The 25,460-nt window shown below is 43.1% G+C and overlaps 1 protein-coding gene across 10 annotated transcripts in view; it reads right to left on the reverse strand.

Annotated features, from left to right (window-relative positions):
• TACC1 (transforming acidic coiled-coil containing protein 1) overlaps positions 1 to 25,460 on the reverse strand; it is a 116,757-nt gene that overhangs the window by 32,703 nt on the left and 58,594 nt on the right. For 4 of the 10 annotated variants that reach the window (XM_032413370.1, XM_032413368.1, XM_032413369.1 and 1 more), the window contains exons 1-2: positions 24,735 to 25,265; positions 23,658 to 23,773 (exon numbers count right to left, since the gene is read on the reverse strand). The exons of 1 other annotated variant lie outside the window; for it this stretch is intronic. In XM_032413370.1, the coding sequence (XP_032269261.1) occupies positions 23,658 to 23,773; positions 24,735 to 24,895 (277 nt within the window). In that variant the 5' untranslated portion in view covers positions 24,896 to 25,265. Of the gene's footprint in view, positions 1 to 23,657; positions 23,774 to 24,734; positions 25,266 to 25,460 lie in introns of those variants that run through there. 5 more of the 10 variants (XM_032413371.1, XM_032413377.1, XM_032413376.1 and 2 more) reach the window with 2 other exon arrangements.

A 25,460-nucleotide genomic window follows, 5' to 3' on the forward strand; every position in this document is an offset into this window, starting at 1 on the left:
GTTTTATTAGAAGAAATGCTGCAATTAGGAAGGTGTACACGAGGGTATTTCTTTCAAGCACAAACTAAGATCGTGCTTTCCTAACTTCGATACCTGAAATAACAATAGAATAGTAGCAGCAAAAACCAAATAAGCTGGTATGATCTTGGTATCTCATGATTTTAAGGGGAACTCCAAGATGACCCTCTAATCCTACTTCCTAACCCTAATCCTAATACAGGATCAAAAAAACTGAGGACCACGGGAAGAGTTTTTTAAAGCACTCAGCTCTATTTTCACATGGCTCCTTTATGACTAGAATCAGGTAGGCAGTGGCTTACAAACTGTTCTGCACAGATGCTTCAGATATTCTACCAATGTCCAACGTCAGTTTTGTTTTCAAATATCCATTTAACTATTATTAATACTGTACTTTTTAAGACGCTCTTAACACATTGTATCTGGGATTTGCTTTAACATACTTCAAAAGAATTTCTTTTTTTAAAAGATTTTATTTATTTGACAGAGAGAGACACAGCGAGAGAGGGAACACAAGCAGGGGGAGTAGGAGAGGGAGAAGCAGGCTTCCCGCGGAGCAGGGAGCCCGATGCGGGGCTTGATCCCAGGACCCTGGGATCATGACCTGAGCTGAAGGCAGACACTTAATGACTGAGCCACCCAGGCTCCCCCAAAAGAATTTCTTTTTAAAAATACAAAGTAAAGGATGCCTGGGTGGCTCAGTCAGTGCCCGACTCTTAATTTTGGCTCAGGTCAAGATCTCAGGGTTGTGAGATCGAGCCCCATGTTGGGCTCTGCGTTGGGCGTGGAGCCTGCTTAGGATTTTCTCTCCCCCTCTCCCTCTGCCCCTAGGGAGCTTCAGGATGAGGGCTGGTCACCTGAAAGGCCAAGCCAGGATGATGGGGTTGGAACTGTCAGCCCCACCTCACCCTCACCCTCAAGGGAGAAGAGAAGCAGGAAGCGAAGTCTAATCATCAACAGCCAACGATTTAATCAAACATGCCCAAATAATAAAACCTACATAAAAACCCCTAAACAACAGGGTCTGGGGAGCTTACAGGTTGATGACCTCCTCAAAGTGCTGGAAAGGTGGGGCGCCAGAGAGGAGAGGGCATGGACTCTCTGCACCTTCACCTCACTTTGTCTTTTGCACCCTGAGTTCTGAGAGTCATCTAAGCAAATTGCCAAACCTGAAGAGGGGGGCTGTGGGAACCCCCAAATTTAAAGCCAGTTGGTCGGAAGTACTGAAAATTGTATTTGCAACTGGCATCTGAATGAAGTGAGGGAGGGGAGGCGCACAGTCTTGTGGGAATGAGCACTTGATTTGTGGGGCCTGTGGAAACGATGGATAGTTAGCGTCAGAAGCCACTGAGCTACTGACGCCAAGTTGGTGTCAGAGAATCTGAGAACATACAAAACAAGAAATTTGTCTTGAAACTGAATATTCAAAGGCACCTGCGAGTTTTTAAAATGATGCTGTTAAACACTGCAGTATTATATTTTCCCCCCAAAAAGACTGAAACTCGTGAGGAACCACTTCACATACTTTTTCTAAATTTTACACCTGCAAAATTAAGAAATTAGCCAAATTGTGAGATACTCTCAGTAACTCAGCTTTGAAACAATTTCCTTATGCTCCTCTTTCAGGCTTCCAGGACAGTTGAGCTAAAGTATATTTTCAGGTACTAAGTGTTTCGAATCCTCATTGGTCACTACTGACTTGTACAAATCAAGGTTTTCTCAATAACATATAACAAACGCAACTGAAATACGCTGATTTAGACCAATTTAGTTATTTTGTATTTTTCAATTTCATAAATCCCATTGTTTTAAAAACTGGTGTTTTGAACCTTTACAACTATAATATATATCACTTCCCACGATCTATCCAGTCTTTTAATAAATAGCTCTATTTGTATTATCCAAGTGATACACATAATAAGGAGATGATCTCATCCCAGTGTAAAGTGGCATAACTGAGCACAGAGCAAATGCAATATGGAGAAGAACTGCAAGAGTATCAAAATTCTGGTGGCTTCGGCGAGGGTAATGAATAGAAGAGAAATATAGAATATTTGAGAAAGAAAATGAGGTAAAATCGGTAAGGCTCCGTCTTTGGCTGGCCCGGCCATAGGACTGAAGTCGATGGAGGTATCAAAGATGATTCGTAAGTTTTTAACTTATGGAAAGACAAGATGTATTACCATCCAGTGATATTCAGGAAATACTAGCAAACGAGTTTGGGGGCTGTCGGAGTGGGGCCAGGAGTTTGGCTTGGAGATGCTGAGAGCTGTTTGGGCCTTTGAAGTAGAGATGTTGAGTAGGCAGTAAGCTCAGAGAGATTTGGGATGCAAATAATACTTGACATAACTGAAGCCAAGGAGGTAGATGTGATTCCCTTAAAAGTCACATGGAATACTACATAATTATAAGTTATTTCCATTTTACACTTTCATCGTTGAGCCTCAGCATATTTTAAATCTGAATTTTTAATTTTTTTAAATTTATTTTTATTTTCTTTTTAAGATTTGTATTCATTTATTTGAAAGACAGAGAGGGAGAGACAGAGCATAGGGTGGAAGGCAGAGGGAGAAGCAGGCTCCCAGCTGAGCAGGGAGCCGATGCGGGGCTCAGTCCCAGGACCCTGGAACCATGACCTGAGCTGAAGGCAGATGCTTAACTGACTGAGCCACCCAGCTGCCTCAAATCTGAATTTTTTTACAGTTGGTATCTTTTATTAAAAAAAACAACAACAAAGTGTATCTAAAAGTGATTAATCCAATTTAAAATAAAACTTCAAGAAAAAAACCAAGCTCATAGATACAGAGAGCAGATTGGTGGTTGCCAGAGGTGGAAGGTGAGTAAAATGGGTCAAAGGTACAAACTTCCAGGTATAAAATATATAAGTCATGGGGTTGTAATGTATGGTGTGGTAACTACAGTTAATAACATGGTACTGCATATTTGAAAGTTGCTAAGACAGATCTTAAAAGTTCTCATTATAAGAAAATAAACTTCAGGGGTGCCTGGGTGGCTCAGATGGTTAAATGTCTGCCTTCAGCTCAGGTCATGATCTCAGGGTCCTGGGATCGAGTCCCACATCGGGCTCCCTGCTCCTTGGGAGCCTGCTTCTCTCTCTCTCTCTCTGTCTCTCATGAATAAATAAATAAAATCTTTAAAAAAAAAAAAAGAAAAGAAACTTGAAGCTATGTATGGTGACAGATGTTAACTGGACTTATTGTGGTGATCACTTTGCAAAATATACAAATATTGAATCATTATGTTATACACCTGAAATTAATGTCAATTATATCTCAATTAAAAAACCTGAATTTTGGGGCACCTGGGTGGCTCAGCCGGTTAAGCGTCTGCCTTCGGCTCAGGTCATGATCCCAGGGTGCTGGGATTGAGCCCTGCATCAGGCTCCCTGCTCAGCGGGGATCCTGCTTCTCCCTCTCCCTCTGCGTGCCACTCTGCCTACTTGTGCTCCCTCTCTATCTCTCTGTCAAATAAATAAATAAAATCTTAAAAAAAAAAACAACCCGAATTTTAACCATCTTTGTAAATTAAGAGTAATATTATTAATAATGGCATAATAGTTTTATATAATAAAAGTGTCCAAATATTTTAGGGATGCATATTGAAACATGTATGACATGATACCTGGAATTTGCTTTAAAAATATTTAAGCAACAAAACAAAAGACAAAGGAAAAATGCTGGAAGCAAGTCCAAGAAAAATCTTGATAATTGTTTCATCTCGGCCCTGGGAATATGGAAGTTCTACTTTTCTGTGTGATGTTGGGAGCTGATCACAATAAAAATTTGTTTCTTTTCTCTCCCAGTGTCTTCTCCTTGCCATTAACTTATAAACATTCACCATCAGTCTCCCTCATGGGATCCCTGGGTCCTCACACCCCCAGTCCTCTGTGCTTTCCTACAGGCTTGAGAGAATGTGAGGGGAGGGCGAGGGTACAGACAGGAGAAGAGTGTGACCCACTTCTTGGAACCTCACCATCAACCCCACGCTTCCCAAAGACCAAGGGGAAACCTCTAAGAGCCACCTCTCACTTCCCTCTCTCCTAGCTTTTGGTTTCGGCCCTAATCTTCTCTATTAGAAAAGGGCAGGGCCTTCCCACCTTCCCTCAGATCTGTGCACTCCTTTTAGATCCTCCCCCCTTGTCCCCATCTCCACCAGCTGCTTTTGCCAAGCTGAGAACCTGAAACTCGAGAGGGAGAGTACGTCACAGCATGAGGGGACAGGGCAGGCAGCCTGAAAGCTGGACAAGGAGGGATGACAAAGGAGCAGGATCTCAGTGTTAAGACAGAAGTTCTAATGCTACCTGGCCCAGTCCCATCCCTGCAGCTCTAGGGATTAAGGAGCTTTGTGGGCTGCATGATAAAGCTTGCCACCCACCCTTGCCACCCACTGGTGGAACAGGGAAGGAAAGCAAATGCCCCTCATCTGAATTCAGCCTGAGCAGACAGGTGGAGGAGCTCTGCCAAGAAGACACCACCCAGGTACCAGGCAGAGTAACCTGCCCAGTCATGCACCCAAGTCACTGAGGACCCCTCCTTGGTCCAGTATCTTCAGTCCCCACTAGAAAGTACTTCCGGTGGGACAGAGCAGGTGGGAGAGGATTGCTCACTGACTTAAGCCAGTTTGGGGAGTTGTGAGAATGTAAAACAAGAAAAGAGACCACAAAACTCAAAAAGATATGTCTGAGTAAGATTTGAATGTTACTGAATCTGAATCTGCCAACTATCCCAGTACCAGCAGGGCCTATATACCTAGTGCCGCCCTAAAACAGAACGTAAACTTCAGGTACCACAGAGCAGAGGTACAATGAATGCCCTTCTTAGCAGGCTCCGGTTCTCGGTCTTCCATCTGTCAGAGCTGCGGCCACAGCCGCCGGCGCTTCCTTTTCATCTGGAAAATTATGTAACTGCCCTACCTCTATTCATCCTTCTATTTTTACAAAAATCCTGTATTCCTTAAAAATCTTCCTCCAGGGTGCTGAAATGCTCTCTCCCTGAAATGAGTTTGATGAGTTTGGACGATTCTGACAAGCACAGCATTGCCTGGCGGCATCCTGAACATAGACGGTTAAAGATTAGATCAGTAGATGAATTCAAAGCAAACACAGAGGAAATCCAAAAATAGACCAACATTTCCACTTCTGCCACATTTGTTGCTGTTAACACAACCCTTCCTTTCAATTATCAGCCTTCTCTAAATCTAAAAGGCTGTGTGAATCATCCAGGGGTGCTTTAAAACATAGATGCTTTTTATGCTTATTCAGGATATAGACTATGCTCATGTGAAAGATCTTCCCTCCATTTTAAAGTATTTTCAAAAGAAAAGGCACAGAATACCAAAATTTTGAAGACGAGGTAACAGTCTTCAGACATTGTGGTTTGCACTCCAGTATGCTGAAGATATACTGAGTTAGAAGACAAGTTTATGAAAAAGCTTGAAAGCCTCAGAAGGGGGGAAATGCTATTAACATGAAGTATTTTTGAAGCTGAGAAGCGTAGTCACTAACATACACAGAGAACCTACTGGGCTAGCTGCTTTTGTATGTACAATTTAAGAGGAAACAGAACAGACCCATCTGGAAAACAATGTATATTAACACTTCCGGTTTGGCATTATTCTCAAATATGCTTGCCTTTTTCCCCTCAGATTTTAATTTTTTGGTGAAACATTGTCTGGAAGCTCCTTTTAGATCTGTCCATCAGTTCCTCTCCTTTAGCTACAGAAAGTCCCTTTCATGCGTTCCTAAATACCTGACGTGTAAAGTGAGAAAGCTGCCAAAATTTGAACAGGCCTCCTGTATCATACAGACATACATACTGGCCTCTTTCTAACCTCAAAATCCAGTCTCCCCCATCTAAGCTGAAGATACAGTCTGACTCTAAGGCCTTAAAACAAAATCTGAGAACCAATACATGAAAATGAACGACCTTTATAGAAATTCAGGAAGGGTTTGCAGATAAATTTTCAGAGGGCCCACAAAGCCCCTGAAACTCAAAGACAAATGATGTCAGAGCATTCTCCAGTGGAGAAAATCCAAGTCTTCTTCATAGCGTGACATTTAGGAATCACTGCTCTTGAACACTGTTATATCTGGACCACTTTTAGGGTCCTCAAAAGGGCTCCTCTCATTACTTTATAGTTATAACTTTAATTCCGCTTCAATCACTACACTGAGGTTTAAAAAGTCTTCAGCTACCGCAGGGAAAAAATCTTAACATCTAAGAATAAAGCTTGTCACCTCTGAGAACGTTCAAAAGGGATGTGTTGCAAGCGCTGTTTTAAGCACTTTTAAGTGTGGACTAAACCTTTGAGAGGGAACATTCACTAAAACATAAATTCAAATAGGTTTCGTTTAAACCCAATTCAGTCCCCTTACTTCGTTCATGTTGACATCAAGACTGGACTGAAGGGACACTAAGCATCAAGTGGGAGTGGGTAGGGGGAAATGGTCTCGCCAGTACCCCGGTGTGGCAGGAACGGAGACTGGACAGACTACCCCGGGGAAGAGAATCAAACCCCAGGAACAAACTGGAGTAAATATTTTCCTTCTCTGGACGGTGGTCAAGGTTTTGTTGTGCAGAGTGCAGGATAAGGTCAAGAGACGCCCAAAATTTGGCCTTAGTCTGCAGACTTCCGCGGAGCTCTTCTCTAATAACTGCAGGATATTTAGAGAACATCAATTTGAAGGGGGATGCACACTGCTGGCCTGCCCCGCGACCCTGACCACTCGGAGGTCAGGTGTTGTGAAGCCCTGATAGACAGCAGAGAGGCGGCCCCCCACGAGGCCTGGTGTCGAGCGGGAGAACAATGAGAGGGAAGAAAAAGGAGGAAGCGGCGCTGACTACAGTGTCAGGCACCGTGACTGAGCGTTTTACACACAAGAACTCATACAATCAAAAGCAGGATTAAAGAGAACACACAGACAGAATCTCCTGTCTTAAGGAATCTCAGAATGGGAGGCAGCAAGCAGTTTTAGTGAGCAACCAGACCATAAATCCTCCTCCCCATTTCCCACTTAAAAAAAAAAGTACCATCCCTGGTGCTTTCCACTGAACTACTGAAATTAAGAGTAAGTTCTATATGATAAAGGCTACAAGCAAGCAAGCAAGCATTTTTTTTTAAGTGGCCAAAACATTTTTGAAAAATATGCTCACTTTCACACAATTAATAAGCAGGATACCATTTTTAACCCATCCGATTTGTAAAAATTAAAATATTGATACCCAGTAACAGCTGCTAGATAAGAGGGCCAGTAGGCACTCTCCATACATTTCATGGGTAAATCTGTTGGGGGGTCTTTCAGAGTATTTAGCAATACCTATCAGAATCCAAAATGAATAGATTCTTTAATTCATCAATGCCACTGCTAGGAATTTATTTATTTATTTTTTTTTAAAAGATTTTATTTATTTGACAGAGAGACACAGTGAGAGCAGGATCACAAGCAGGGGGAGAGGAAGAGGGAGAAGCAGGCTTCCCGCTGAGCAGGGAGCCCGATGCGGGGCTCGATCCCAGGACCCTGGTGTCAGGACCTGAGCCGAAGGCAGACGCTTAACTGACTGAGCCACCCAGGCGCCCCTAGGAATTTATTTTAATTATGCTCACAAAGAGGGCCATACACACATATGTATAAGGACGAAAATGTTCACTGAAGTGTTGGTTCCTACACACTGATTTTGGGCAATTATAAAGTATCACAGAGGACTGAAAGATCACTAAATATGCAACATTACACCAGAATACTATTGGGTGTTAAACCAAAAAGTAGATCTGTATGTGCTAACGGGATAGGATCTCCAAGACACGTTTATATGGAAAAAGAAAGGGGAAGAACAGTGTTTGAAAAAAGTTATATGGTTATTCAATTAAAACATATAAAGACATAAAACTTATATTCTGAGGCCCAGAATCCTTAGTAAGCACAAAAATCTCTTCTTACCCAAACTTAACCCCCTTTTACCCATTTCTCTTTTGTCTCCATTTCACCATAGGATTCCTATTTCCAACCCCAACCAGCCCCCCTCTCCTTCTCCTCCCAAGACAGAGGGGTGGAATTCATTGTAAAAAGCTATTTTTGAAGTGTCTCCCTCCTGAAAATTTTTTCTTAATTACAATATTGTTGTAACTGCTTGACACTCTAGATATATTACTTTATTTAATTCTCACAACAACCCTGTGACCTATTTTTTTAATCCCATCTCACAGATGAAGAAATCATGGCTCAGAACGGTTAACACACACACACACACACACACCCTCGCACAAAGGGAGGTGGAGGGAGAGGGGAAGGCAGTTGGATTCTAGTTTGAGGCACAGGCAGGCCATGGTTCAACCATGCAGACAGTCCCCCAATTAATTTCAGAGCTATCTTCATTATCTAATTTCTCTTCATTCATGGGAAACCCCAAGTGGGATCACAAGCCCAGAAAGGGTCCAGAGTGGGGGTTCAACACAATGGTGGGACACAAATATATTGATTATGTTGTCAAATCCACTGAGGGGTGGGCATCTGAGAGTTGGGAAGCAGAGGGACAGTCTCTAGTAACAAAGTACAAGTGCCATACTTCTGAGTGCTCAGAAGTGAGATAAAGAATTAATATGACCATGTTGGGATACACATCTCAAATACATGGAACTACTCCTACCTACTGCTCTAGTCTATCCTCATTGGTGGAGACAATCCCACAGTTGTACAATCTCCCATCTCATAACTGGGAAGCCTCAATCTACACAACTATAGAGTAGGACCCCTGGTTACCAAGGCCCTGGCCTGGATTTCTGAACTCAAGCCCAAAATGCAGGTCTTTGCTACTCAGGGCCACATGAATGATATACAGAGAATAACACAAACTTGGAAGGCCCAGCAATGACAGTGAAGTTTTATAAATGCACAACAGCAACTGACTACAAGCCGCAGTACTAAGATATTCTACATAAAGATCCAAACCAGATGTTCAATGTCACCACTCCCTAATTAATTTAAACCATTTGCTTCATCAGGACTTGAAGCCCTAAAATCAAATCACAAAATATTTTCTAAGATAATCATCTAACCAACTAAGCACAGGCCCTTACGACCTGCAGCATACACTGTAATAGGCATAAAGAGACCACAAGATAAGTGCATGGGGCTTACAATCCAGTTAAGGAAAACATGAGCCACACTCAGAGCCCCTTCAGAGAACAATCACGTGCTGAACAGTGAGGGAAAAACTACCACCTTCTCATACGATGGCCACCCCACATGTTTTACACAGAAAACACCAGTGCTGCTGGACTTCTGATTTTAGAGTGTCAGTTTCTTATATCACCAACTTCTCTTCCCTTTCTAAAGGAGTGATTCCTTCTTTGAATTTGCCTTCATATTCAGAAGAGAGAACTTTCTAGAGCATTATATGAAATAATTCTTTATTTTTAAAAGCTGACTAAGTTGCATTTTAAGAGAACCCTGGCGGGGGGGGGGGGGGGGGGCTGTAGAGGGAGAGGGGGAGAGAGAGACTCTTAAGCAGGCGTGGGCCCAGCACATGAGCCCGACAGAGGGCCCAATCTCACTACCCTGAGATCATGACCTGAGCCAAAATCAAGAGGTGAACACCTAACCGACTGAGCCACCGAGGCGCCCCAAGAGAACCTTCATTACTGACTTAGACACAAGCTGGGAGGAGGTGGGATGAACGAATACAGTGCGTCTAAGGTATGGATTACAGGAGAGCTTAGGAAATCAGTGACTGGACCAAGCTTCAGCACTTCCTCGGGAAAGTAAACAGCTGTTCTCAGTGCTGGCTGAGAGGAGAATGGGTCAGAGCCCACAACTGATTTCCTAATGGGGCAGTGATGTCCTCTGACCCTGACAGTGTAGGATCTATTTGTTCTACTACTCCTCAGGAAGCAGGCAGAAATAGGCCCCCAAATCACTTCAAGTCCCCCTCGAACCCAAACTTAGTTCATATTCCTTTGGTAACAAGGGCAGCAATCATTCCCCCTGAAATGCAACTGACAAAGGAGGAACACAGTACAAACTCTAAATTGTAAACAGTGGTAAAACATGGTTATGTTTTCCTAGAACTAAGAATTTAGAACAAATAAAATACTTCTCACTTATTTGATCCTCAAAACATTACCTAACTTGATCCTCAAATCTACCCTGTAAAAAAGGCACAGCAGGGCTTATTAATTCCATTTAAAAATGAGACACTGTATGTTAACAAGTTAGATAACTTAGATAAAGTAGACAAATTCCTAGAAAGACACAAACTACTGAATCTGACTCAAGAGGAAATGGAAAATCTGAATAGATCTAAAGCAGGGACAGAGAATGAATTGGTTAATTAAAAACTCCCTCCACCACACACACACACACACACACACACACACACACACACACACACAAAGACTTGGATCAGATTGGTGAATTCTACCAAATATTTAAAGAAGAATTAATATCGGGCACCTGGGTGGCTCAGTCAGTTAAGCATCTGCCTTCGGTTCAGGTCGTGATCCCAGAGTCCTGGGATTGAGCCCCACATTGGGCTCCCTGCTCAGCAGGGAGTCTGCTTCTCCCTCTGCCCCTCTCCTGGCTCATGCTCTCTCTCTCAAATAAATAAATAAAATCTTTAAAAAAATAAAGAAGAATTAATATCAATTCCTCACAAACTCTTAACGAAAAATACGAGGGGGAAAAACGTCCCAATTCATTCTGTCAGGCCAGTATGACCCTGATACCAAACCCAAAGCTATCACAAGAGAGATAGAAACTACAGACCAATATCTCCTATTGAAAAGAGAAGCAAAAATCCTCAACAAAATACTATCAAACTGATTCCACCAACACATAAGGATTATGCATCATGAACAGTGGGATTTATCTGAGGAATGCAAGGTTGGTTTAACATCTGAAAATCATTTAGGGTAATATATCATAGCAACAGAATGGAAGACAAAACACACATTATCATCTCAACATAGACAGAAAAAGAATTTGACAAAACCCAACATCCTTTCACGACCAAAAACACCCAACAAACTACGCACAGAAGGGAACTTCCTCAACTTGATAAAGAACAACCATGAAAACCTACAACTAATGTCATACTTAATGGTAAAAGATTGATGCTTTCCCCTTAAGATCAAGAACAAGACATGAATATCAGCTTTTGCTATTTCTATTCAAAATTATATGAGGAGGCCTAGCCAGATCAATTAGGCAAGGAAAAGAAATAAAAGGCATCTAGATTGGGAAGGAAAAAGTAAAAACTATCTCTATTTGCAGATGAAATGTGCAACTATTATAACTAATGAATTGAGCAAATTTGCAGAATACAAGATCAATGTGCAAAAATGAATTGTATTTCTACACACATGAAATGAAAAATCCAAAAAAGAAATTAAAAAACAATTCTATTTATCATAGTATCAAAAAGAATAAAATATTTAAAAATAACAAAAGAAGGGTGAGACTTGTCCTCTAAAAACTATAAGACATCATTTGAAGAAATTAAAAATCTTAAATAATGGAAAGACATCCTATATTCATGGATTGGAAAATCTGATATTGTTAACATGACAGTACTCCCCAAATTTATCTACAGATTGAATACAATCTGTATGAAAACCCCAGCTGGCTTCTTTGCAAAAATCAGTAAGATGATCCTAAAATTCAACATGCGAAGAACCCAGAATAACTAAACAATCAAAAAAATAAAGTTGGAGGACTCATATTTCTTGATGTCAAAACTTACTACAAAGCTACCATAATCAAGACAGTGTAGGATAAACATAAGGAAAGGTATATAGATCAATAAAACAATTAAAAGTTCAGAAACCAACCGTTACATCTATGATCAACTGACTTTTGACAAGGTTTGTACAAGGGTACAAAATTAATTCAAACAGTCTTCAACAAGTGGTGCTGGGACAACTAACTGGACATCTACATGCAAAAGAAAGAAGATGCATCATTTCCTCACAACATATATAAAGATTAACTCAAAATCAATCATAGACCTAAAAGTAAGAGCTTAAACTGTAAAATTCTTAGAAGAAAACATAGGAGTAAATCTTTGTGACCGTGGGTTAAAAGGCAAAGCCTTCTTGGATATGACACAAGGGACAAAAGAAAAAGTAGAAAACTGAATATCAAAATTAAAAACTTTTACACATCAAATGATGCCATCAAAAAAGTGAAAAGAGGGGCTCCTGGGTGGCTCAGTCAGTTAGGCATCCAACTCTGATTTTGGCTCGGGTCATGAGATCAATCGGCATCGGGCATGGAGCCTGCTTAAGATTCTCTCTCTCCCTCTCCCTCTGCCCCTTTGCCCCCCCAAAAAAAGAAAGTGAAAAGACAACCCCCAGAATGGGAGGAACTATTTACAATCACATATCAAATAAGGGACTCATATCTAGAATAAAGTACTCTTACAACTCAATATAAAAAGATAAATAACCCAGTTAAAAAGTAGGCAAAGAATCTGTATAAACATTTTGCTACAGAAGATATACAAACAGCCAACAAGTATATGAAAAGATGCTCAATACTGTTGGATATTAGGGAAATGCAAATCAAAACCAGGAGAGGCCAGGTATCATACCTAGTAAGATGGCTAAAATCAGACAGATAACAAGTATTGGTGAGGATGTGGAGAAATTGAAACCCTCACACACTCTTGGTAGGAATGTAAAATGGTGCAGCCACTTTGGAAAAGAGTTTGACAGTTCTTCAAAGTGTTAGAAACAGCGTTACCGTATGACCCAGCAACTCGACTAGCTATATACCCAAGAGAAATGAAAACATATGTCCACACAAAAACCTGAACAGGAAGTGTTCGTAGCAGCATGAATCACAATAGCCCCAAAGTGGAAATAACCCTAATGTCCATCAACTGAACAAAATATGGCATATCCATGTAGGAGTTATTAACTGACAATGAAAACGAATGAAGTACTGAGACATGCTACGACATGGATGTGAACAGAGGAAGGCACAAGACTATAGACTGTATAGTTCTATTTATATAAAATGTCCAGAATAAGCAAATCTATTGAGACACAAAGTAGATTATCAGTTGCCTAGGACTAGGGGGTGGAATGGCAAAGGAATGCTAATGGGTTCAGAGTTTCTTTGGGGGTGATAAAATGTTCTAAAAATTGGAGGGAGGCAATAGCTGTACAACTCTGTTAATATACTAAACATCATTGAATCCTAGACCTTTAAAATGGGTGAACTGTACGGCATGTGAATTAGATCTCAATAAAACTGTTAAAAAAGAAAAAAGGATATAGCTCAAAGGCTCAGAGCAGGAGCACTGTCCTGCAATTCCTAATAAAATGTTCTACTATACCACAGACTTACATTTCAGAAAATGCTTTAAACAGTCTCTTATACATATCACTTGTAGGGACACATATTTCAGAGAGGTGGTAGGTCTCACCATCACATCAACTTGGGGTTTTAAATTTCTCTTGAGGAAACCTACAGTGTGCTAGATAGATTCTATTTACAGAAAAAGGTGAAAAATGACATCACTCCTCTCGCCTACAACAGATACAGCGCATATAGGAACCATCCTAGAGACAGGACAATTAGCAAGCTCAAAAAAAAAAAAAAATCGCTTTTGGCTTTGTTCTTGTTTGGGGAGGGGAAGTTGTTTTTTTCTATGCTAATTTTTAACATTTGCCTTCTTCCCAAGACCTCCCTCACATATTCCCTCGTTAAAACTACCTCTTTGCTGCTAAAACTTCTGGAGAAGCCAAGGAGGCCAAGAAGCCTGGGAACCAGAAACCAGCTAGCTTCCTCCAGACTGCGCTCTGTGGGGGCCTTACGCCCTAGTCCCCAAAGCAGAACCCGAGCACCCAAAGCAGAGCTGATATTCAATCAGTACCCGTCCACTGCTGGGCCAATGTCTGACACATAAAGGACTTCTTTCTCAACTGATTATCTTTTATATACAGAAAAAGTACATATAAGTAGTGGTAAAGCTGTGCAGCTCTAAATCAGCAGCTGTAAAAGATTAACATTTGTTCTTCATTTGACCCTTTCCCTTTGAAGAGCTCTCCTCCCTCAAAGGTATGGCTTGGTCTTGCCCTCCCACCCCCTACTCTCCCCGTTTTTGAATCAGGGCTTCAGGAGGGAAACAAGTGTGATTGTGGCACTTGGGCCACCCCTTCCTGCTAAAGTGATCTGACCTGAGGAGACTGTTAATAAGGTACATATTAGCATTTAGGCAAGTGTCCAAAATTTGAGGGTTTTTTTTTTTTTTTCAGTTTCACGTCTGAATTCCCAGTCCTTCTGATTACCCCAAAGCTGAAATATATTTTATATATGTACATTCTCAGCCACTTAGTCAAGGGCACAAGCCTTAAAAATGGAGTAGAAGTGGACATGATGTATTGCCCAGGGGAGGGACAACAGTACAAGCAGGCCTTTTCCAGGAACGCTGGGTAGAACCTCAGGATACTGGCTGCAAAGCTCACATTCTCCTGACAACCACTGGGGCCCCAGGTCACCCAGAAGCATGAGAATAAGGAGGGGATTCCAAGTGGGTGAGTCAAGGCAGGAAAATGCAGAACATCCTCTTAGGTATGCCATAACTTTAAGATGTCACTACTTAAAGCAGAAAAACATCAACACCCAACACCCCCCCCCACACACACACCCCTGACCAAACCCAGACAGCAACAAACTGTCCAAACTTCCTCCTCCCTGCCCTCCAAAAAAAAAAAAAAAAAAAAAAATTTTTTTTTTTTTTTTTAACCAAATAAAGCACTACTCAGGAGCTGGGAGGAACAGGGAAGGGGGCAGGGGCAAGTTTAGTTGTTTTTTGTTAAGAGCCAAGACGCCAGATGCCATTTCTCCTGAGATAAGCTTCTAACTGCTGACAGAGGCTCACTGCAAAATGTAAGACTCCACAGGTAAAGAATAATCTGGAAAGCCACTTGATAAGCTGAAAAAGCTTATACTGAGGATGAAGAAAATATTTCAAATCTCCAAACCAGCATGTTATGCTATTTTACTTAAAAAGAGACCCAAACCCAGTCCTCTGACGGCCAAGACGGTAAGAGGGAGGGCCCCCCCAATCATGAGGGTCTGCCCACCAAGCAGCCAGACCTTCTCCACAGAAACCCATCCAACAATGAATACGTCTTCTCTTCTCACTCCTGAGATGCCCCGGAGTTTCAGAACCATCTGGATTTGTTTGAGGTTACATTTCAAATACATCAGAAATCCCCCACCACAGACAGAAATTGTAGAAGCTACCCCCCACCCCCGCCACCGTAGGACTTTTCCTCCATCCCCAAAGCCTGCAGCAGGGGGAGCAGAGAGAACAAGCACGTGCTAACAGATGGGACTCCTCTGCAGAGACGTGCAATTGTGTAACTTCACCCCATTGCTGCCAAACAACCATAATGTGCATCTCTTCAGAAATAATTACTGGAGAATTCAAAATACCAACTGCCTCTCTCACAAAGTAGCAACCGCCCACACAGGACCTGGGGGCTTGATGCAGGATGAAGGGGAAGAGAGAGGAGCTCCAGACAGGAACAGCAGCCGATTCACCAGGCACAAGTGATGCCCCCACAACATGACAGGGACCCTGACTGAAGGCCACGTGATTTCTCTTGTCTCTTCTGCTCCTGCACTCTAAGAAAAGGGGCAAAAGGAAGGCAGCGAAGAGGTCCCGGAGGAAGAGAGCAATAAAAAAGTTGGAAGTCTTTGAAATTATACCCTTTGGTATAAGTTTTTTTAAAAAGTATAAAACAGTCTTATGCTAGTCAGCCTCCAAGATGGCCCCCAATGAGGGTGCCATTTATCAGATGAGATGAATCCCATCTCCTGGCAATAATGCTGTTGGACTGACCCATGTAACCTTTTTGGTATCTTTTTGATACTGTGGAAATAACAGCATGACTCCTGAGACTAAGTCATAAAAGACATTACAATTCCCATCTTTCTCTTGGATCACCCACTCTGTGGCCAGTCAGCTGCCATGCTGGAAGAGCACTCAAGCAACCTCATAGACAGAGAGGTCCGTCCACCTGGTAAAGAACTTGCCAGGCAGGAGTGAGCTACCTGAGGATAAGTTCTTCCAGCCCCAGTCAAGCTCTCAGATGACTACAGTCCTGGCCAACACTGTGACTCATTCTCCCAAGTAACCCTAAGCCAGAACACCCAGCTAAGCTGCTCCCCAAATTCCAGGCCTCTGAAAACTGTGTGAAATAATATTTATTGTTCTAACTTCTAAGCTGCTAATAAGTTTTGGAGTAATTTGTTATGCAGCAATAGATAACTAATACAGGCCTCTTAGCAACTCCTCTTTCTATCCCAAAATAGGTGCAGAGTCCCAGGAGGCTGCATACATTTCCATGCACACGCCTCTTCTCATCCACATGTGACTCACAGGTGGAGAGAGAAAGCAAAAGCTACTACTGACTAAGTCCCCTCCCTCTTAATTTCTCACTGATGAGCTGAAGTTAAGCATTAAGGGTGCAAAATGTTTTCAACAGAGCTGCTTACCTGGTAATGCTTTTTTTCTTTCCTGCTTCTGGCTCTGTGTCTAAATTTTGCTGCAAACTTCTGATATTCAAAATTGCTGAAGTACATTTTATACTTTACATATTATACATGCCAAGTTAATAAATGTGGAATATATATCCCCAATTGAACTTTTGTTTTAAATTACTATCACCTAACAGGATACTTTAAAGGAGGTTCTCCCTCCATCATACACTCTGTCCCCTTTATTTCCTCTGGTAAGTTTTCTGTTCAATCAGTGAAGAGAGAGAATCACGGATTCCCTGGGGAGAGAAGCTGTATAATATGTCCCATAAAGCTCTGGATGTGCTATCTTAAAAGCTGAATTTAAGACCCCGCTCTACTACTAGCAATAAAGATGCTGGCCTTGATTTCCCAATCTTTGGAATGGCGATCACATGTGTCCTATCTCATAGCACCACTGTTCTAAAAATCAAGTAAGATGCTGAAAAGGAAAAAAAAAGGCTACTTGAGTCCAATACATTCAATAAACTCAGCTGACACAGAAAGCCAGGCGGTCGGCTAGGGGAGAGTCTTATGGTAGGGAAAGCTGGAGATCAGCAACTGCCAGATTATGTTTTTTCATTTGTGAAATAATGAAATATCCATTCATCCATTAGCAATCTAACCCCTGGAGATCCGATCATGTTTGTGGAAACTCATAAAATTAGGTTCTCGCACAAGCAAAGGTGAGGGTGAGATCCTGAACTTAACAAGCAGCAATCCCTTTCTAGGCCCAATGCAAACAGTTCTCAGGCAGTTCAGCAACCCTCATTTATCACATCCCCACCCAAGATGGCTGTTTTGTTTTGGGGAGATAAGCCAGGATCTCCCCATCCCTGACCTGAGGTTAGGAGATTGTGACGAAATGGCTTATGCTGCCAGGACTTCCTATGAAGAGTGTTACTGTCCCATAGAAAAAGACACTATAAGTCCTCTTTAACCTAAATGTTTAAATGGCTTTAGACCACATCTATTTTTTTAAAACAGAACATTAAATGGCAGCAATATCATTTTGGAAGGGTTGCCCCCAGCCCGACACACACACACACACACACACACACACACACCTGATGCCTTCAACCACCAGAAATTGTCAAAGTAAGCTAACTCGCTTTGTTTGATGCTCAGGTAAGCCCCAAACTGGGGAGTACAAGCCTGAAATGAGTTTAATCCTTACATTTCTCAAGAAGATCTTGAATTTACTATTCATTTTGAAAGAAAAATACTGCTTTATAGTTATTAAAATGTTTACTTCCAGCAGGCATACTTTTCCCCTGCCCCTAAGTTTTTTATTCAGATAGTGTGGTTCTGCACTTTCTGAGGTGTCTGCTGGAAAAATTACACTTTTTCCCCAAGGAAACTTTCTCTTTGGGCAGAACACCATATAGAAGCTCCACATGGCTCATTTACACTGGTATAAACAAAGCAACAAAGAAACATGGCTCTGATCGCACTTACTAACTAGTAGGAATCTCCGAGGTTGAGAGCTAAAAACGTTATCTGGGGGAAAAAAAAAAGAACTGTACCATGCTGCTGAAGTTTTCAAGCCTTAAATATCTTACAATAATATAATATAAAAAAAAATTTTTTTAAGATTTTATTTATTTATTTGACAGAGAGAGACACACAGAGAGAGGGAACACAAGCAGGGGGAGTGGGAGAGGGAGAAGCAGGCCTCCCGCGGAGCAGGGAGCCCAATGCGGGGCTCAATCCCAGGACCCTGGGATCATGACCTGAGCCGAAGGCAGACGCCTAACGACTGAGCCACCCAAGCACCCCTAAAAATTTTAATTCAACTGTGAAAGAGCCAATTACATCAAAAAATAAAAAATAAAAATATAAAAGAATAGGATGGCTTCAGATATTGTTGAAGGAGCCATAGGGGTCGAACTATCAGACTAGGTAACATTAAGGGTCCTTATTAGTCCCATTATTTCTAGGAAATTTTAATAAAGCAATCCCTGTGGTAGGGGCAAGGAGAGGATGTTAAACTAAATTCTTAGGAGAGCCATACATGGATTCGACTGGAACACTTCAATAAATACTTAATGAAAAATGTCTATATACTATTTTCTTATACACATAACCCAAAGCCTTAGGATCAAAAACCTAAGGCTTACATTTTAACAAGATTTGCATTCTAGGTCTTAACATACGTACAGTCTGAAACAATCCAATAAATATACCATTTCAACCCTACAACATATGCCAACAATATACCACATCAACCGGCAAATAAATTCTGAAACACCCAATTAAAACCATTAAATGAAATTAAAACCATTAAATTAAAACCATTAAAAAACAGTTAATAGGCAAAAGTTTAAGGTCTATATATTTGTACTTATATTAAATGATTCCCAAACTGTATTCATTCTTCCCTAATTTCCTTTTTTCATAACTCCTTGGATCTTTTAGTTAATTGAAAATCAGGTACACTGACAGACCAATGACATCTGTGTTTTCCAAGGCAGACAAACAGCCAGCCCAAACCAGTCTTATCCCAAAGCTTTACCTGACCATACAGGCCTACACTAATGGCACCGGCCTCATGCTTCATTGTTAATTAATCATGGCTAGCCTTGCCGCTTTCTTTGAAGTAATTACCTCAGCTTTAGATTTTTATCAAAATTGTCTTAAGTGTATCTAGATCAGCAAACATTTTTGTCAAGAGCCAAAGAGTAAGTATTTTAGGCTTTTGCTGGCCAGTCTCCGTTCCAAGTACTCAGCCTTGCTATTTCAGGGGCGTCTCGCTGGCTCAGTAGATAGAGCACAGGACTCTGAATCGCAGGGTTGTGAGTTCAAGCCCCACAGGGGGTGTGGTGCCCACTTAAAAACAAACAGAAAAACCCTGCTAATTTAGTGTGAAAGGAGCCATATCAGACATCACCCCTAAGTGAACAAGTGGGGCTGCATTCCCACAACACTTTATTTATGGGCCCTAAAATTTGAATTTCATATAATTTTCACACAGCACAATTTTTTTCAACCATTTAAAAATGTAAAAATAATTCTTAGCTCCCAGGCAGAATAATCGGCCACAGCAGGCAGCATGCCACATCTGGTCTCCGAGCCACAGCCTGATTCCGGGTCTAGACTACCAAAAGGGTGTCAACAAACAACCCTGCATTCCCCCCAGGCCTCCAGCAGTAAATATCTGCGGATTGATCCTGTTTATCTTTCCTTCTATTCAGGAGGACTATCCTATGTCTTTGAAATACTGAGGCATCTAATTAACACATCAAACAGCGTAGATTTAACGAGTTGCTCCAAGGGCGTATGAGAGCTTCAGCAAGAATTAAATGAAGGTATGTGTGTGGTAAGGAGGCTTCTAGTAGCAGAGGACATTCACTTTTAAAGTCTAAAACAATGCACAGGCCACCAAAAGAGAAAAAAAAAAAAAAAAAGATGAACTTGAGATTGCACCTTCTTCAAAAGTCCTCTCATTGGTGATGTCTCCTCACTGATCATCCCCCAGCAAAGAGAAAGAACAGTAACAGCAGGAGCTTAAACACTCTTTGTTGAGGGAGGCAGACAGAAAACACAGAATTACCATCCCAAATATTACAGCCACTACTCTGGTATTTTCAAGGAACCTCTGTGGCTCAAGTTTTATTTTAGCAGTTAGTCTGAAACCTGTGGCTTAAAAAAATCCCCACAACCTCATCTACCGTTTAATTCCTAGAATGGCATATAACTGTCTCAAAGAAGCATTACAGGGTTCAGATACTGTAAGTTCCCCAGAAAAACTTCCAATAAAAAGAAAATTAACTTCAAATAGACATGGAAAATTAACTTCAAATGTTTCCCTATGTTCTAAGAATTAGATGGAGTTTGGGGTGGGGGCCATGGGTATGGGATATGGGATACAGCCCATACATTGGAGGGCCATTATATACCAGGAAGCCAGGATCTTTTACATATGTTAACTCCAACCCCTGACTAACAACTCATAAATCATCCCTCCAGAAGATATAGTCTTATATAATCTCTACCTGCTGCCCCACCACGTCCTAAAACCACAGAAATATGAAAGACTAACTTTATCAGGAGCCAAATGATCAACAATTCCAGGACAAAGAGGACCATCCAAGCCCAGAAATTAAGACTTCAACATGAAATGAGTCTCTAGGAATTTTTGTCCACTGATACCTTTCCTGGTCAGACCTGTGCTTTCGTACTAAATACATACTGTGTATGTGTAACAAGGCCATCAACAAGACTCTGGACTAACAGTCTCCTTCTACATGTTGGGCAGGAGTTCTCAAAGGCAGGATACTACCAGGCTGACATGCAATCATCCTACTATTTAAAGACCCTAAATTCAAAGATTTCTTAATACAGAGTGGTAATTTCCCAGATTGTACACCGCCCCCCCCCCCCATCCCCTGCCAAAGACATGGCCTTCAACCATGATCTACTCCACAGAGCTTTCCTGGTCCGTGACTCTAAAAAGAAACCTTTTAGGGAGAGTGAGAAAAAGAGTGTGAGCTAGAAGTTACCAAAACATGTAAAAAAGAGTCAGTGGCACAGGAAGGACCAAACGATTGGGTCTCTATGGCTCTGGGGGCCTGAGCCATACAGGCCTCTATGCAATGAATCAGACTACCAACTGATGGAATGGTGAGGAAGGGGCTACCCAAGCTGAGGGCAATTCAAAGAGACTTTCAAGTAGCTACTTAACATGTCTGGTGAGCATTATTTAAATTTGATGGGAAAGCATCAAAATAATTCTTTCCAGGTTTCAAATCTCCTTTCTAATCTGCCAATCTTAAGAGAGGAAAAGGGAAGTTATGAAGAACAAGTGCATCTTATCTTCTGTGCTGTAAAGCTAAGTGACACACCGAGCGCTCTGATACATAACATGCCTGTTCCCATGTGGGTCTCTTCCAAAAACAATGGTGAAAAGCAACCCAGGGTGAGTTGAGAATATGGCCGAATTCTCAGCAGGGGAAGTGCAGTATGAAGCTCCCGATTCAAAGCAAAATCAAATCTCAAAAAGCTGGAATCATTTGAACAATAATTCCAGCTCCCTCATGAAGTCTATCACAGAGCACCTGACTTCCCCAAGCAACCTGTGAGGAAGTTACGAAGCCAAAAAATACGATAACTATTAGTAGAAAAAAGTTATCATCAGGTCAAAAACTAGTTAACAGGATAACTGAAAGCTGGCTCTGTCTGCCATCATAGGGTGACAGTGACAGACACTGGAAAAGAAAAAGCACTCAAAAAGGACATCCATGCTAGAGAGTCCCTTCTCCAGACAGCAGCCAGGTAGCCTTTGAGAAAAGATGTCAAAGCATGATGGCTCTGCTCAAAGCCCTCTGTTGTGGGTTAAACTGTGTCCCTCAAAAAGATATGCTGAGGGGCGCCGAGGTGGCTCAGTTGGTTAAGTGTCCAACTCTTGATTTCAGCTCAGGTCATAATCTCAGGGTGGCAAGATAGAGCCCTGTGTGTGGGGCTCTGTGCTGGGCGTGGAGCCTGCTTAAGATTCTCTCCCTCTCTCTCTGCCCCTTCCCCCCTCTAGCACTCTCCCTCTTAAAAAAAAAAAAAAAAAAAAAAAGGTACGTTGAATTCCTAACTCCCCATACCTGTGAATGTGACCTTATTTGGAAATAGTACCTTTGCAGATGTAATCAAGTTAAGATGAGGTCATACCGGATTAGAAGGGTCCCTATATCCACTGACTGGTGTCCTTAAAAGAATGTCATGTGAAGGCACAAAGACACACAGGGAGCAGCCTGTCATGTAATGAAGGAGGCAGAGACTGAAGTTATGCTGCCACAAGCCAAGGAACACCAAGAATTACTAGCAACCACCAGAAGCTAGAGAAGACAAGAAAGGATTGTTCCCTAGAACCTTTGGCTCTGTGGCTCTGCTGACACCTTGATTTCGGACTTCTAGCCTCCAAATCTGTGAGAGAATACATTTCTGTCATTTTAAACCATTAACAAAATGTTCCAGACTTCCCTTTATCTGGCTAACTTCAGCTCCTACTGTTCCCTCCCTAGTCACTCCACTCAAGTCACACTGGCCTCTTCACTGGTCCTCAAAACCCTCCCACCGCAGGGCCTCACTCCATCCCAGGCTGGTCCTGCTTCAGGCCTTTGCAGATAACCATTCACTCTGCTGAAAGGGTTCCCTCCCCAAGAATCTGCAAGACTGTTCCCTCAATCTTCCCTCAGGGCTCTGCTCAAGTTCCCTTATAGGCAAGGCTCCGCCTAATTACCCTTCAGCATCTCTTATCCCCACCCCACACACCTTATTCCTCCTTCCACGGCTTTATTTTTCTCCATAATACGTAAGACAAGCTGACGTATGTATCCTGCTTAACCTTTAAAAGATCCCTCTCCCTCCATAATGTTAGCTCAGTGAGAGCAAGACTTATTCACTGCTGAATCAGAGCGCACTCTATTGCGTGGATAAACAGATTCTACCAGGACAGGTGAAATTTTACTCAAAACTGGCTGTGTGACAAAAAAGGTTCCTACTAATTAAATGAAACAACAGAAGCTTTTGTAGATGAAGGGCAGGCTCAAGGTTGAGCTCTGAGCGGGGCTAGGAGACAATCTCTGTGCCAGGTTTTCTTAGGTAGACTGTGAAGCTCACCACCATTCCTATGTAGATGAGGGGAGAGGTAAACAATTTTAAAACAGCTTCTTAAGATTCCTTCCTATCTAAATGATCAACTCTTACCTGTAATTTTTGTCTCCAGCTACACACACCCCTGGAGAAAGTGACTTAGCCTGAGAACTATCCAAAGCCAAATTTAAACATTCCTCCCCCCACCTCTGCATTACCACACACATTTTTGTTTTTGGGGGGCTGAGGGGAAGGGCCCAGCAGGAATGTTTGATAATCTCATCCTGCAAATGTACAAACTACTTAGGAAGAAAGCCTCTGACCACCACATTCCTAAAAAACAAACAAAAACAGTTCAAATAAGCCAGGAGCTTTAAAACAGCTCCTTTCTTGGTAAGTACTCAATCCAAAGCTTTTTAAATGGCCCTAAGTTAACACTCTTCCTTCCCTCATTTACATTTTCAAAACTTTAAAACAAAAGAGGCAGAAAATGAAAGTCTTTCTTTACCTTGGGTTTTGGCCCCCCGTCCTGCCAATCCTAGGGATGAATCACAGGATTTCTTGAGAGGCGATCTGATTGGTGTTTCGGCTTCAGGGGTCTCAAAATTACCTTCAGAATCCGAGCTGCCAAGGGGGAAAAATGAGGAATTACCACTTTCAACGGTACTTCCGACACCTTTTACAGTCTATATATCGACAAAGGCTAAAGTCCAGCATTTTTGCCTAACTTTACAACCCACTAGTCCTCAGCAGGGACTGGCCTGTGGGAGCTCACCATGGGGTTTTCTCGCTGGGCCCTCCTCGGCCTTCTGCCTGGCATCCTGTCTCCCTGATATTCCTCCATCCTCCAGAGCTTTTCTCCAGCACCATTTATTTTTGAGGTCATCCTTTCTTCTGATATCCCCCCCAAAGCGCTTTTCAACAGACTCCTTTTCTAACAAGAACCCTTTTTCATAGGTTTAAAAATTAAGATTGCCCCCTCCTCCTAAAAATTAAGTCAGCTCTCGCCATGATGCCTTTTTCTCAGGCAGGCCTCTACCTGTTTGGAACTCACTCGGCCCCAAGCTGAGAATACTGTCACCTGCCTTCCTCAATCACTCGGTGACAGCTCAGCAAAGACCACCATTTCTCACCAGCTGCCAGGGGCCTGTCATCACGCGACCTTCTTTACCAAGGCTGCATTTTCGGGACACAGAGGGACACCAGGAGGGCCTGGGAGCGACTTCTTCCCCCACAGGGAGGGCCCCAAGTTCTACCGGCTGTGATCAATGACACTGTGTGTGTGTAGGGGCGGGGGCTAGGGACTCGAAGCTTAAGGGAAAGTGACTGAAGCAGACCGGGATGCGGAAAGACTGCAGATTCTGGGTTAGGTTCGGAAAGCTCATACTGAAACGGGGGAAAGGTAATACCAGACAGAACATCCTGAACTTTCGAATGCACAGCGGGGACCCGGTTTCGGGTAGGGACGGAGGCATTGCGATGATAATGGTTACGCGGGTGAGCGACCACACACACGCACACAGAATGAGCCGCAGATGGATGGATGGCAGCACGTCTGCATCTCGGCAGGGATGCGTGTACTTGCCTGAAACTCAAGGATTTGGTCTCGGCTTGCGAGTCCTCCTCCTCGGGGTCGCCCTCTGGCCCTCCGGCCTCGTCCTCTCCGGCGCCCCCGCCGCGCACCGCGGACCAGGTCCATTTCGCCCACTGCACTGGGGACAGGATCTGCCAAGGGCTGAACGCCATGAGCGCGGCTCCTCCGGCTCCAGGTCCTAAGAGTAGGGGAAGGGGGAGAGCCTTTTTTCCCTTTCAAAATGGAGGGAACGGGTGACAGGCGCCTGTAAGCGTTTCCAGCGGAGGCACGGATGTGGTTAAACGAGCGCCGTCGGGGGCCCGGGTGGAGCGCTTCCTCTCCGCCGGCAAGCAGCGCAGCTTCCTCTTCGTCCTCCTTTCCGAACGGTGCGGCCGCGGCCACCCCCGCGCCGGCGACTCCCGCCGGGAAGATGCCTCTCCTGGGGCCTCCTCAGGGCCCCGGCCCGCGGCGCCGGGCGGCTCGGGTCTCGGGGGTCTCTGGCTCCCGCCTCCCGGCCGGCGGGGCGCGCATCAGCTGCCGCGGGAGCCGCGCCCCAGGAGCCGCCCCCTTGGACCGTACTATTCGGGCGCGCGGGCGGGGGCGGCGGCAGCGCCGGGCCTTTGAAGTCCTCGGCGCGCCCGCCCGATCCCCCCGCCGCGGCGCCACTCTGGTCGCGCCCGGACTGCGGGAAGGGGGCTGCGCCGCTGCGACTCCGGCGGGCAGAGCACCCAGGCGCCC

The sequence above is a fragment of the Phoca vitulina genome, unplaced genomic scaffold (assembly GCF_004348235.1).
Source record: "Phoca vitulina isolate PV1807 unplaced genomic scaffold, GSC_HSeal_1.0 scaffold15, whole genome shotgun sequence".
NCBI classification, from domain to species: Eukaryota; Metazoa; Chordata; class Mammalia; order Carnivora; family Phocidae; genus Phoca; species Phoca vitulina.